The sequence below is a fragment of the Psammomys obesus genome, unplaced genomic scaffold (genome assembly GCF_907164565.1).
Source record: "Psammomys obesus unplaced genomic scaffold, mPsaObe1.curated_primary_1811, whole genome shotgun sequence".
Classification (NCBI taxonomy): Eukaryota; Metazoa; Chordata; class Mammalia; order Rodentia; family Muridae; genus Psammomys; species Psammomys obesus.
The window spans coordinates 9,008,934-9,023,081 of record NW_026596152.1 but is presented as its reverse complement, the minus strand read 5'-3'; the positions used below and the strand labels follow the sequence as shown (position 1 = coordinate 9,023,081).

At 55.9% G+C, this 14,148-nt stretch overlaps 1 protein-coding gene across 1 annotated transcript in view; it reads left to right on the top strand.

The window, feature by feature from the left end:
* Positions 1-11,425, top strand: part of Kcnj12 (potassium inwardly rectifying channel subfamily J member 12) — a 46,083-nt gene extending 34,658 nt beyond the window's left edge. Inside the window, exon 2 of the mRNA XM_055594439.1 lies at positions 7,476-11,425. Within this exon, the coding sequence (XP_055450414.1) occupies positions 7,532-8,818 (1,287 nt within the window). The 5' untranslated portion in view covers positions 7,476-7,531 and the 3' untranslated portion in view covers positions 8,819-11,425. The remainder of the gene's footprint in view (positions 1-7,475) is intronic.
* Positions 11,426-14,148: the final 2,723 nt, after the last annotated feature.

Below are 14,148 nucleotides of genomic sequence, written 5' to 3'. Positions count from 1 at the left end.
GGAATATTGGCTGGAGATTGGTAGTGTCACCTGAGCCTCAGGAAGTGCCTGCCTGCTCCAGAGCATTGGCTCCCAAGCTTAGCAGGACAAGAGGCCTGGGCCAGCTGAACCTTGCTCTCACTGGCTGGAAACTGTTTGGGACACACCCCTCAAATCTAGGGAGCCTTGCCCTGTAGTCCCAGTTTTCTCATCCTGGATGGTGACTGCTCCTGGGAACACGCTCCTGATGAGCCGAGGGGCCATTTTATTGGTAGGCTGCTTTAGCTGCTGCAAGGTAGGGTCAGGTAGGAGCCCTAGACCATGTATCCATAAATCTGAGGCCACCACCCCCTGGCTTGGTGGCCTTGGGTAAGTCATTTCTCTGTAACAAGCCTCAGTTTCCTTATATATAGAGAGGAACAGTGAAAGCTTTAGGGCTGGAGTTGTGGGTCTGGGGCAAGCCCCAGTAAGGAGGCAGATTGAGAGGGCCTGGGGCCAGCCAGGTGACCAACAGGAAGTAGGGACAATGAACTATTCAGAGCTGTCACCCCTGACTCTTCTGAGCCTTCTTTAGCTTCTCGTTGCTCTGTGGCGGTCGCCTCCTCTGCATGGAGTTCTGGTGTGGCTTACTGGGATTCGGCCTGAGCTCTTCGCCTCAGTTCCTGATATGTCCAGCAGGAGGAACCATCCTTCAAGTCTGGGTTGTGATGAGTGGCGACATAGGTCCAAACACGGTGTGGACTCATTCACAGTTCACAGGCAGAATGTCCCTGCTGTGGACGGTCCCTATTGTGAGACATTTTTCCCACCTCCCGAGTCTCGCTTTCTTAGAGTAGAAGGGCTGAGAGGCAAACAGTGGGCGCCAGGCGGCAGTGAAGATGACAATAACAAGGGGTGGGGAACTGGGGACTGACGCTGGAGAGGCTACAGAGAGGGGAAGTGACCCCCCAGGGCCACACAACTTGTAAGTGGAAGGGCTCCGATTTGAATAGAACTCTGCGTCTCCAGACCTACCATCGTCGCTTGCCCCACAGGCTTAGAATGTGGGGATGACTCACCAACCATTTCTCTAATCCCAGCCAGAAAAGCCAGTGTGACAAAACAGACTTGGGCGTCTGCATGAAATCTGCCTGGGAGGTGGGGAAGATGACCACATCTCAAGGGCTTGACCTCAGAAGCCGCCAGAGCCCCTCCCATCATCTTCTCCCCGGGTCCACTTGGCAGAGAGGGAGAGAGGCAGGGGCCCCTTTGACAGATAGAAAACTGATTCTGGACACTGTAGGATGTGTACAAAAGAGCCTGTCTGCCCCTTTGAAATGGTGACTGTGCCCTCCTTCACTTTCCTATCTGTTCATCTATGCCGCTCACCCAACCCTCCCCTCTGCCCCCCCCCCATATTCATTCATTCACTTGCCCACACAGCATCCATGGAAATACCATCCATTTCACTATCCACAGCTGTCTGGGGGTGGCACTGGGGAAGCCAGGCAGCAGTAGCTTGAACACAGGCATAGCACCCCAAGTTTCTTCAGACCCTGGAGACACTGCTGCATCTCTGGAGAGGGCAGGGTAGACATTCCCGTGCTGTGCCCTGCGAGGGTTCTGCAGGATGATGTGTGTGAGGTACCTACCTCGTGCCTGGTGTGCGCCGCGGCACTCACCATCAGCAGGGGAGGCTTTCTCTTTCTGCTCTGGTCCAGGCCGAGTGGTGTCCCGGTTGGAGCTGTGGTGCAGAGGAGGCCTGTGGGGCGGGAGTTCCGGCTTCTGAGCCATGGGAGGAGAGCCTCAGCTCCTACGGCAACTCTGCCCTGCTCGATGCGGGGTCTGGGAATAACCTGAGGCCCCACCCCTCTCCAACCGGTGGCTGCTGCTTGGCGTTGGACTTGAAGACAGATCCAGGTGTGTCCCGACGTACGCTTGTATAGCTCGCCGCGCACCGGCGGGTGTCTTGTCCCCACTTAGCACCTGTTGTTACCCATCCAGTAGCCCTAGACACCCTTGTCTATATGACACGCATCTTCCCACGCCCACCTGATTCCTACCCTTCACCTCATTGACCCTCCCCACCTCACCCTCCCCACACACCCACACACCCACCTGTCCATTCATCTGACCACCAAAACATCCATCTGTCCAGTCATCCACTCTAATTGGTTAGCTGCCTGTCCCATCCATTCATTACTCATTTCCTTTACCTATTCATCTGTTCAACCATCCATCCACCCACCAAACCACCCATTATCTGGTCACTCCTCCCCAGACACCCACACATCTGTCAGCCCAGTTTACCCGTCCATCTGCTTGACCGCCCACCTGTGCATAGATCTGTCTCCACACTCACGGCTCAATCTCCTCCTCACCCATCCTTCTAGTCTTTGCTCTCGCAGGAACATTTCTCCGATTCTCTGTGTCAGGGCCCACATCAGCCTCTCTGGGCCTTGGAGGCTGATTGGAGGTGGAGCTAGGGTGAGAGCAACTTCAGCAATGAGCGAGCAGCTTCTGGTTTTAATGGTTAGAACCCAGGACAAGAGAACCCAGAGGTCCCCGTAGAGCGGGTGGGGGAGGAGGGAAGGTGGAGCACCTTGGGGGAAGAGGTGCTGTGCTGTCTTCTTGCTGGAGTGATCATCCCGGAGGGGATGGGTATGGGGTTGGTGGAGTCTTTGCAGAAGAGAGACACTAAGGTCCCCGTGAGGAGAGTCCAAGCTACCAGTGCAGGGAGCTAGCTTCATGGGAAATCCCAGGGGGGAGTGAGCACTGAGCTAAGGCAGAGAAGGAACAGATAAAGGGTGGTAAAGGATGTGTCATTGACCGGGTGACTGCTGGGGGCAGGTGGCTGGAGCTAGAACAGGCTGGGATCTAACTGGGTGGGGATTCCCGGCTGAGGGTCCAGCCAAGGAACGCGTGGAGCAGGCACTTACCCACCTGCTCACAGTGGTTTTGTTTCCCAGCCTGCCCCGTGCATGGGCAGAGCGTGATCTAATGACCAGAGCTTTTAGGCTTAGAGACATTGATGTGGCAACTGGAATCAGGGCAAGGACTCTGAAGCGGTGAGGGATGGGGGATGGGAGAGCAGCACTGACCTACCCATGCCAGCACAGAAAGGCCTTTACTTCCCTCAAAGCTAGCATAGGCTTGGAGTAGGAGTCCAGCTTATACACCAACCCTGAATGTTCGCAGGGACTGGTGGCAAAGGTTGTCTGAGGGTTTGACCAGGAAGTCTGGCTTAGAAAAATGGCCAGGGGATCGCCACCTCAGATTTGGAGGAAAAAAATGTCAGTGCTCTCAACTTCCCATCCCCTGAACAGCCATGCTGAGCTCTTCCCAATCAGACCAGCCTCCTCACTGGCCTTTGTGCCCCTAGCTCTGGCCAGGTGACCTCTAAAAGTGCCTCTTCCTGTTGCCTGCCACCACAAGTTTACACTCTGGGCAGAGCCGGGCACAGGGAGAACTTTGTGCCTTCCGCCTGCCTGTGACGGAGGCAGGGAACCCCCTTGGAGACTCTCGGGCTAAGGCTGATGGGTAGCGATTGTGTTAGCTGCCCCTGGACACAGCAGGCAAAAGCTCTGTGGCTGCTTATTGAAAACAGCCATAGGCACGGGTGGAGGAAAAAGACCACGGCAGGCCACAGGCTTGCTTTCCCTGCACGTGTGGCTTACCTCTAAGGAGTCCTTTGATTTGGGAGCTTGATCAAGGGTACCCTGTCCCTTAAAGGATGGCTGTTGACTGCCAGCTTGGGGGTGAATTGTATTGTGGGAGTCTGGAGAACTGGTACTGGGATATGATGCTCCCGGTCTGCCCTCAGGACCTGAGGTAATAGATGTCGCTTTCATCTTAGCTCTCCAGAGCAGAACCTCCACTCCCTACTCGGCCGTGTGGCCCTTGACAAGTGACTCAAGTCTCCTCCCTGGAAAAGGGCTTGATCGTCACGGTCATTACAGGAATTACATGGATGAGCGCTGTGGACTTTCAGAAGTGCTCTGGCCAGGTAGCAGCGCTGGATAACTTTTGACCGCTTACTTCTTCATTCGGAGGAGGCTTAGCTGGTGTGCCTCTTCCATCTCTTTGTCATCAACAGCTTGCTGACCTCTAGGAATATGGGCCCAAGCCTTGCCCTGGTTCCTCCCGGATGTGAGCGAAACCTGAGGTGCCCCGAGCCTCGGAGACTAGCATGGGATGTCCTGCTCCATCCGGAGGTACCTCCCAGTGACTCCCAGGCCCCACCCTAGGTTAGGTGGAAGCTCTTTTTGCTCAAAGCTCCAGTCCTGGCCCTGGCCAGTGCTCCAAGCTTACTGGATGCTGAGAGGCTGTGCCTGCAGATTCCAGGACAAGAAGCTGGTCTTAAGCCTGTAGATCCAGGACAGGCCATTTCCTCCTGCAGCTTCCGTGCTGTCTACTACCCACTGTGTCCTGTCTCATTCTGGGTGCTGTCCAGTTTCGGCTCAAGGTACCGTACTCCACCAAGTCTCTCTGTTTTCTCCTGGCAATGCCGAGAACCCCCACTGGCTCGGCTGGGTCTTGCTAACACGGTCTTGCCCACTGTTGGCTTGAGCATTGTTTTCTCCTTTGGCCTCAGTTTCCCACGTATGGAAAGGGGTGCCGGATTCTTTTCTTGCTTAGACTTTTTCAAGTGAAACAAATTCTTCCATTCCTTTTCTTCCTCAGTTTCATCACGTGCCCACTGGCCTGCCAGCCTGCATATTCCCAGCTGAGGCTCTGCCCCACGGTTCTCAGAGATCTTTAGTGCTTTCTCGCCCAAGCCTTTGTGTGGGGGTCTCCTTGTGATGCTTGGCCTGTCTATGACACTAGTTTCTGCTTCTGGGTCTTCCTTTTGGGTCTGTCTTCCCCAAGCCCCAGGTGAGCGGCTTCCACACCCCAGGGCTCTGTCTGGCTCAGTTGCTCACGTACACTCTCTGGGTGTTTTGGGACGAGTGACTTTGCTCAGGATCAGTTTCTGGCTTGAGGCGCAGAACAGGCATAAACTTGACGAAGTTGACCTTCTCTGTGGTTGGGGTGGAATATCAACCGAAGCGGGAGTCCCAGGTCTGTGACACTGCCTAGGTGGTTCCAGGAGTGGCTGCAGCACTCTTAGCAACACGGGGGCTGGCTGGGTGTAAGGCTGCCTTCCTGGAGCAGGGTTCTGGACTGAGCTCCCCAGTCTTTGATTCCTGTGGTTCTATTCCCTGCAGGCCAGCTGCTGCTCATAGCACAAGCCAGAGCCACACCATGACCCGCTGGACATCCCTCAAGGCCTCTAGGCCACACAAGCCTGGCTCCCGGGACCTGGCAGCCTTCCCCCGGCGTCTGAGTGCCCCAACCTTGGCCACCTTCCCTTGGAAGGCTCAGGGACCTGGGACTGAGGTGTCTTCCCAGAATGGTTCCCAGGTTCCCCAGCTCGGTCAACCCTCTGCCTCCTGGCCCCAACAGAAACAGCATCCACCATTACGGCCCCAAGCCTCAGCTACACAGAGCCATGGTGAGGTGGTCAACTGAGACAGCTGTAGGGGAGGCTGTCAGAGTGTGGACAGGTGGCCCTGGAAAGCTTGAGGTCACATGGTAGGAGACCGTACATTAGACATGAGGTTTGGATCTCAGCTCTCCTGCTTGATGTCCATATGTCTTGGTTGGGAGTTCCTTTACCTCTTAGAAATGCTCCATGGCTGTTGGAGGATGGCTTGAGGGTCTGGATGTGCTTTGCCCCACGCCTGGCAGGTCCTCTTTGTGGTTCTCAGGCTTCGAGGCCATGCCAGGCTGCACGACTCAGCAGGTCTGTGGCTCACACATAGACCCTGGGAGTCCTTCCTGAGCTGGCTGGTGTCATGGTCTCCGCCCATGCCTCTGTGTTGGTGGCAGAGTCTGCAGGCCGTGTCCCTCTGAGCCTCTGATGCAGATGCGCCTAGGGGGTCGTGCTGTTCAGATGGGATTGAACTGCAGCTTTGCTGTCTCTGCTTATGGGCCCTGGGCAGGTGTCTCCATGTTCTGAGCCTCCTTGTCTGAGACATGAGGCAGACCCACCTTCCAGAGTCCAAGGGGCGGGAAGCTCTGATAGTGTCCAGCCTGCCCTTGGTGCCCAGCTATCCTGGGATCGCCTTCTGGGATCTCTTTGTCTTTCTAGTGACATCACGTGATTGGGGGCTCCAAGGCTTTGTCGGGCTCTAAACTGTAGTGTAATTGGGTAGGTCGTGGGGTGCATGGCAGCCCTGTGTTGGGGAGACATGGCACGTCCGGCTCGTCAACACCCTGCTATAACAGTGGACACCCACTTTCCCTTCAGCCCAGCTGAGACAGGCTAGAGCCTGCAGGGCCAGGCGTGCTGTGGTCCCACAAGCCTCGCGTTGGCCCTTGTGGAGCAGTGGGGAGTGTGCGAAGCCCAGGCCTGAGACATGAGTTTTTTCTGGCCACGGCGCCATTCTTCAGACCTTCTCTGGTGGTGGTGGTGGGGGGGGGGGTTGTGAGCTAGGCTGGCCCAGAGATAGGTATTCCTTGTAGGAGGCCAAAGGTGGTAATAGAAGCAGAGAAGGGGGAAGATGCTTGTTCTGAAGTTAGGGCAACCTTAAAGGACCCAATCTGGGTGTCTACTCTAGGGCTACCCCTTATATCATATGACCAAAAAATTAGAAAAGGGTATAACCTGTGGGTGCTTAGGTGCTCGGGCTTCAAGAGGATGGGCAGAGGGAACATGGAGTGTCAGATATAATGAGGCCTGGGGCTTGGCAGACCTGTTCTAGACCCAGGGTAAGGTGGCCTGATGTGAGGGAGCCGGTAATCTTAGCAGGAAAAACTGGCCGGTGCCACAGCTCTTATGACTGTTGCTAGTGATAGCCCCCATGAAGACCTGCGCTGGAGTGTGCAGGGTGTGGGTTAGAACCTTTGTATGTTACTTCTAGGGCATGGTGGGGGGCCTGTCATGCCATCATCGGAGCAAAGCCTGTACCTCAGCACTGCTATGGGAAGGGATGTGTGTGTGTGTGTGTGCATATATGGGGTGAGGGAGCGTGAGGGGGCGTGTGTGCGTCTGTGTGGAGGGAGGAGTGTCTGTGTTCAGCTGGGAGGAGTGTCTGTGGAACGGCCTGTGTAGCTCCCAGGGTCGGCTGGCTGTGAGCAGAGGAAGGATGGGATTCGACTTGGCACCTTTGAGGCTCCTGGTGCCTGCCATTGGGGGACTGGGAGTAAGGCACATAGATGAAGTGAGGCTGGTGAGGTGGTCCCTGCCTTGGTCCAGGCTGGAGGTGATCAGGACTTGGGCTATGAGAGAAAATATAAATATATCGAAACCAGGGCCCTCGGCATGGGAGTGAGAAGAGACGAGAGGGATCCAAGGCTTCTGGCTGGAGCTGCTGGGAGGCCAGGGAGACGGTTCTCCAAGCTGAGAAGCTGGATGGAGGAGCAGGCTTCAAGTGGGAGGGATCTGTGGTGACTAAACTTGGCCTGTGACTGCCAGCGACTGTCATGGGCCTTGGCTGCCTGCCCAGACAGACCTACTGTCCTCTCTTTTGCAGGAGTGCCCCCGCCTGGAGTCAGCCTGGGGGCAGGCCAGGGTCCACCAGACCCCGGGATGACCGCAGCCAGCCGGGCCAACCCCTACAGCATCGTATCGTCAGAGGAGGACGGGCTGCACCTGGTTACCATGTCAGGCGCCAACGGCTTTGGCAACGGCAAGGTGCACACGCGGCGCCGGTGCCGAAACCGCTTCGTCAAGAAGAACGGCCAGTGCAACATTGAGTTCGCCAACATGGACGAGAAGTCGCAGCGCTACCTGGCTGACATGTTCACCACGTGTGTGGATATCCGCTGGCGCTACATGCTGCTCATCTTCTCCCTGGCCTTCCTCGCCTCCTGGCTGCTGTTCGGCATCATCTTCTGGGTCATTGCCGTCGCCCACGGAGACCTGGAGCCGGCCGAGGGTCGAGGCCGCACACCCTGTGTGCTGCAGGTCCACGGCTTCATGGCAGCCTTTCTCTTCTCCATTGAGACGCAGACCACCATCGGCTACGGGCTGCGCTGCGTGACCGAGGAGTGCCCCGTGGCCGTCTTCATGGTGGTGGCCCAGTCCATCGTGGGCTGCATCATCGACTCCTTCATGATCGGTGCCATCATGGCCAAGATGGCCCGGCCCAAGAAGCGAGCGCAGACCCTGCTTTTCAGCCACAATGCCGTGGTGGCCCTGCGCGACGGCAAGCTCTGTCTCATGTGGCGCGTGGGGAACCTGCGCAAGAGCCACATCGTGGAGGCTCACGTGCGGGCCCAGCTCATCAAGCCCAGGGTCACGGAGGAGGGTGAGTACATCCCGCTGGACCAGATTGACATCGACGTGGGCTTTGACAAGGGCCTGGACCGCATCTTCCTGGTCTCGCCCATCACCATCTTGCACGAGATCGATGAGGCCAGCCCACTGTTCGGCATTAGCCGCCAGGACCTCGAGACAGACGACTTTGAGATTGTGGTCATCTTAGAAGGCATGGTGGAAGCCACAGCCATGACCACACAGGCTCGCAGTTCCTACCTAGCTAATGAGATCCTGTGGGGCCACCGCTTTGAACCGGTGCTCTTTGAGGAGAAGAACCAGTACAAGATTGACTACTCACACTTCCACAAGACCTACGAGGTGCCCTCTACGCCCCGCTGCAGCGCCAAGGACCTGGTGGAGAACAAGTTCCTCCTGCCCAGTGCCAACTCCTTCTGCTATGAGAACGAGCTGGCCTTCCTGAGCCGGGACGAGGAGGACGAGGTGGCCACAGAAAGGGATGGCCGCAGCCCTCAGCCTGAGCATGACTTTGACAGGCTCCAGGCCAGCAGTGGCGCCCTGGAGCAGCGGCCCTACAGACGGGAGTCAGAGATTTGAGCGCCCTTGCCTTAGGCGCAGCACCGCCCTGACCAAGAATGGTCGTCCCCTGTCCCTCGGGGACCTGGGTTTGAGCAGAGCAGGCCAAATGCCTCGGGTCACAGACTCAGTAGCATCTTAGTCTTTTCGTGTTTTTTCGCAATAGCTTGGGAAGGTTGGCGGGAGAGTGGGCGGTCGGAATGAATAGCCCATGGCCTGATGGCTACACACGGGCAAGGAGGTGACCTCTTGGGGGTAGGGTGAACCACAGGAGTCGGGGAGTCTGCTGGAGGTCTGGGGAGCAGGTTCCCAGCCTTGGCGGGAGAAGGCTGCGTTTGCACACTTCATTGGTTTTTAACTTGGATAAGACTGTTTACAAACAAACAAACAAAAAACCCCACAAAACAAACACAAGAAAACACTAACATTTGGTTTGGTTTTTAAAATTCATGGTGTGGGGACAGTTAGGATTCTACTCAGTGCGGCCGGGCCGGCAGCTGGATGGAGTGCCCTGAAGGTTCTCTGGGGGTCTGCCAGGGCCCTGCAAGTTGTCATGAATAAGGATGAATCAGGCTGCTTGTGACTGTGTTAATGATCCTAATAAAGCATCTGGGTGTCTCTGGGGGTGGGGGCCCGCTAGGGCAAATCTGGCTTGATCTTGTGCGTTTGATGTTGTACCTCAGCTACATCAGGGCTGGGTGTAGACCCCCTTCTGTGTCCCGCGTGCCTCCTTCCCTGTCCGCCCGAGGTCTCCACCCCTTGCAGTGAGGGCCAGCAGGAAACACCAGGGTGGGTGCTTCTTAGGAAAGGACACTCAGGAAATTAGCATGGGGTCTGGGTCCCACATTCCCAGGAAGTGGGTCAACCCTCCCCCCCTCCCCACTGGACTCACAGCTTGAGTCGTGCCTTAGAGACTCCAGGTTGTCTGGCTTCGGTCATTTTTAGTTTTATCTGACTTGTTTAATCTTTCCCTGCTGCCCCGGACTCCACTCATGAAGCTCCCATAAGCCCCTCTGAGGGTGCAGAGGCTGCAGTCCGCCTGGCTCACAGCCATGTCCCTGCCTGACTTTCTACCACACTCCGGGGCAGGATGACACAGCCCTGCTGACCCCAGCCAGTCATCTGCCGCTGGGGGGATCCCCATCCTCCACCAGACCCCTCCAGCCATAGAGACGATCAGAGAAACGTCATAAAGAATTTTCGTTCAGTCTTAAGGGGCTCGTGGTGGAGCTTTTTCTCCCCGAGGCCACCCCCAAGCCATGGAGTCTTCCCCCTAGTGCCCGGTCAGGGAGACCTGAGGTGGGTTTGCTCCCAGGCATCTAGCTTAAGATTCCATGCTAATTTCTAGCCTAGGAGGTTCCTCTAGGACCTGAGGCAGGGGCCTCATCTCCCTTGCATTCTTGGCCCCCAAATCTCACTGACTATTCTAGCCTTGGCTCTGGGGCCTGAGGGTGCATTTCAGGGTGGGAATGCTTGGCTCTCACCTCCATCTGGTTGCCAGGCTGAGGGTTGGGGAGGGGAGAAAGGAGGAACCTGGGCAACTGTTGCTCTTTCTGAGTAGGTGGGTCCGTATCCAGAGCAGGGTCTGACCGCTCTTGGCTCCCCAGGGCCTGCTCCCAGCTCATCATTTCAGTGGCCTGACGCATTCAGCATGCTCACCCCTCCTCCTTCCAGGCTCAGGCCTGCCAGAATGGTCCGGTCCCTGGGCCCTGCTGGAGGGCAGCTCAAGCTGCCTTTCATCTCTGCCAAAGGCAGGCAGACTGCTGTATTTTCAAATTCTCCTGCCCTCTTTTTTTTTTTTTCCTCTTTCCCTGTGTTTATTTATTGCTCGTGCTAAAGACCAAACCAGCCCCCTCCCCCCTCTTTAGTGTACCTAACAGGGGAGGCCACAGAGAGGGGAGCCATGTGCCTGGGCCAAGCAGCAAAGCTTGGCCCCTGGGGAGTGCATGAGAAGGGGAGCCAGGGTGCATCCCACAATCGCCTCCCTGTATGTGAAACTCGGTATGCAGGATTTTGTGTACACAGGTGTTTGTGTGGAGGTAGTCCATGGCTGCCCGCAGGTATGTGTGTGCTTGTGTGTTTTTTATTGGGCTAAACCGGGTTTAGTGCTCACCAACCTGAACTGGTCAGGCTGGATGCTGGCCACAGACATGACCACAGTCCGACTTGAGTCCCCGCCCTGCCCCGGTTAAGCGGGCCGTCTGCAGCAGGCAGCAGTTTGAGGCCTCTGATGGTAAGCCCCGGCACCAGATCCTGTCAGAGGCCGTGGGTGCATCTGTGCGTGTGAGCATGGGTGAGCATGTGTGAGTGCGTGGAGGTCCTGGGGTTCTTGTATGTGAGTGTCAGTGGGGTGCGTGCTGTGTGCGGCTTGGGAGAGCTGCACGGGGTGAAACGGCTCCCCGGAGCCCGTGCTGGTGCTGTGTCACCTGGTCCTTGTCCAGCTGAGGGCCTGGGGGCAGAAGAACACAGCACAGGGAGGCCCCTGCTCGGGGGCCTGCCCTGTGTGAGGTCACAGAATGTTAACTCTATTTTAAATGGCGAAACTGGAGAATTTTCATGTTATTTTCAATACATAGCGGTATTTAAAGATGTAGGCGACGAGACTAGACCACATTAAATGCATTTTGATCTCTTTGAATGCTGTTGTGTTGATGCGAGTCTCATTGCCCTCTGCCTGCCTCTGTCACGTGCCGGGCATCTGTACTTCCTTGGGTCCCTGCAGGCTGGACGGCCTCCCCGGATAGAATAGGACATGGCAGCAGCATTGCTGACAGGAGAAAGAGCATGGCCTTCTCTCAGACTCCAGGGTAGGCTTTTAGCCTTTTCCTTGGCCACTCCCTACCCCATTGCACATACTGCCTCATTCCTTGGCTCTTACTGCCTTGCCCTCTTTCCTTCCACACGGGCACTGAGCATCATCCATTCCTATAGAGGAAGCCTGGCCCTGAGATGGGCAGCCCTGTTTCCTCTACAAGAAGGGAGGGGAGGGATGGGGGCTGAAAGGAGCCCTTCTCCAGCACAAGTCAAACTGGTGACACTGTGAGGCCAGCGCAAGGCTGGAGCTGAGGACTGAGTCCAGACAAATGCTGTTGCTAGGACCTGTGTCAGTTTGCTTTCTGGAAATTGCTTCCATTGTGCCACGGGCTCAGACTCTGGGATCTCCGTGGCCAAAGCCCGTGCTGAGGGAATTTCTTCCTTTCTCTAAACTGTTTCCGTGAGTTGAAGGATCTCTGGCCCTCTGCGCCAGCACAGGGCCCAGAGACCCTGCATTCTGCAGATGTGGATGATTCCAGGTGGGCAGAGAAGGAGAGGTGTTTTCAATAGCCCCTGAGAGAGTGGTTTAGGGGAATTCCAGCAGTGCTTCCCTATCGCAGGGTCTGCAGGAGGTGGGTGGGGTGGGGTGAGGGGGGTGGGCTCTGGAGCTGCTGGCTTGGAGCTGCCTGTAGCCCTGGAGGTCTGCCAGGATTCTTCCACCAGGATCTAAGCCGATTGGGGCCAGCATGTTGGGACTCCATTCTCTGTATGTAAGCCTCCCCCACAGTCCTGGCCAGCAGGTCTAGGTCCGGCCTGTGGGTATGCTTCACCGTTGGTCCTAGCTGCCACACACTGCTTGTATTTTGGGTCCTCTTGCGTTTGCACTTTCTTAGCATCTCTTCTCCTGGTTATGCTGATACCCTAAAGGGTCTTCAAATCACTTGACTGCCAGGGGGACTCATCCTGAAAAGGTACCGCTGATGGCCAGCTTGCAGGCATATTATTGAAGGAGCAGGTGGTAGGAAGACACATTGCTTAGCATTAAGTGCTTTGATACTTGAGGGTAGGGCCAAGAGCTGTACCTGGATGGTGTGGTCAAGGGACAACTCACTCTCCTGCCCTCTCAGGGATGAAATGGGTCACCTTGGGATTGGCAATCAGACAGGCTGAACTACAGTTGCTGGCGCCTGACCGTGCGGTGGGACAGAGTATCTCCTAGATTGAAGTGTAATGGCTGGAAGTCTCGGTTGGAACTAGCCCGTGCCCTGCCAGGCCAATCAAGAGGCATCACTTCTCTGCGTTAGAGGGAGTGTGTCAAGAGGATTAGGACTTGAGCAAGATCTTTGGAGGGCGGTTATTTGAGATAAGATCTGGTTGGTCCCTGCTACCCTGTCCTGGTGGCCCCTGCTTCCTGCCTTTGTTCAGCCCCTCCCCCTTCTCCTGCTCATCCACCCCCTTTTAGTTCTTTAGACCTTTGCATGGAGAGCTTCCTTTTCAGATTTTTAAAAAGCACTTCAGAATTACTTTATTTATTTATGTATTTATTTATGGTGTGTGTGTGTATGTAGGTCAAAGGACAACTTGAGAGTCAGTTCTCCCCTTCCATCAGGCCGGTTCAGGTTGTCAGGCCTGGTGGTCAGTTGGCTGGCCTCCTTCTCTCATCTTGGCAAATGAATGAAGTGAATACAAAAAAAAAAAAAAAAAAGAAAAAAGAAAAGAAGTAAAAAGAAAAGAAAGGATCATGAATGCTCCTAGGTATGGTGGAGGAGAAAGTTTGCTGAAGGTATGTGGGGGAGCATAGCCAGAGGCAGACACATCTGGGACAGTCAGAGCGGTCATAACCCTGAATCATGTGGGGAGAGGGGGAGGGGAGGGAGAGAGAGAAAAACCAAGTGCAGCGGCCAGAAGGTCAAAGGTGCAAAAGAAGAGAAGGGGCGGGCAACCAGAATGTCTGGATTACACAGGGAAGAGGCTCTTGGGGAAGAGCATCTCAGCCCCTGGGATGCTGGAAAGTTCAGGGTAGGCTGAGTGTATGGGGAGCAGGTGTTATGCAAAGCTGACGGTTCCCTTTCTAGGGTTACCGGGGAATGGGACATTCCCTTGAGTAGACCACGAGGTGGGGTTTATCCTCAATGGATTCTGAGCCTGTCAATCCCCATAATGCCTGGGCCTGTTCACTGTCTGTCCTAGGGTTATTAAGTTGGTCAGGGTAGGGATTCTTTGTCTCCTGGTCTCTTGGAGTCCCCAGGGCCAGGAGTGGGCACGACTTCTACATGTATGTGAATGGATGGAGTGTGAGGCCTGCAGGCTTCTCAGCTCCAGAGAGGCCTCTGCAGCCCCTCTGTGACCCAGCCTAGACAAAGCCTGGCCCTCAGCCACCTAGAGAAGGGGATGGCCTTGCCTGAGGTCAGAGGTGGCTGAAATCTGGGGGCGGGACCAGAGGGTGGATGTGACAGGGACTGGGTAGGCTTTGGGCTAGGTGGAATTAGGAGGCCCCTGGGCTCTTGACCTACTCCCCTGCTTAGGAAATTCAGAAGGGGCTTATTCTAGGCTGGTGAGGACTCAGAAGCCCAGGATCTGGCTCTGTCCTGTAGTCT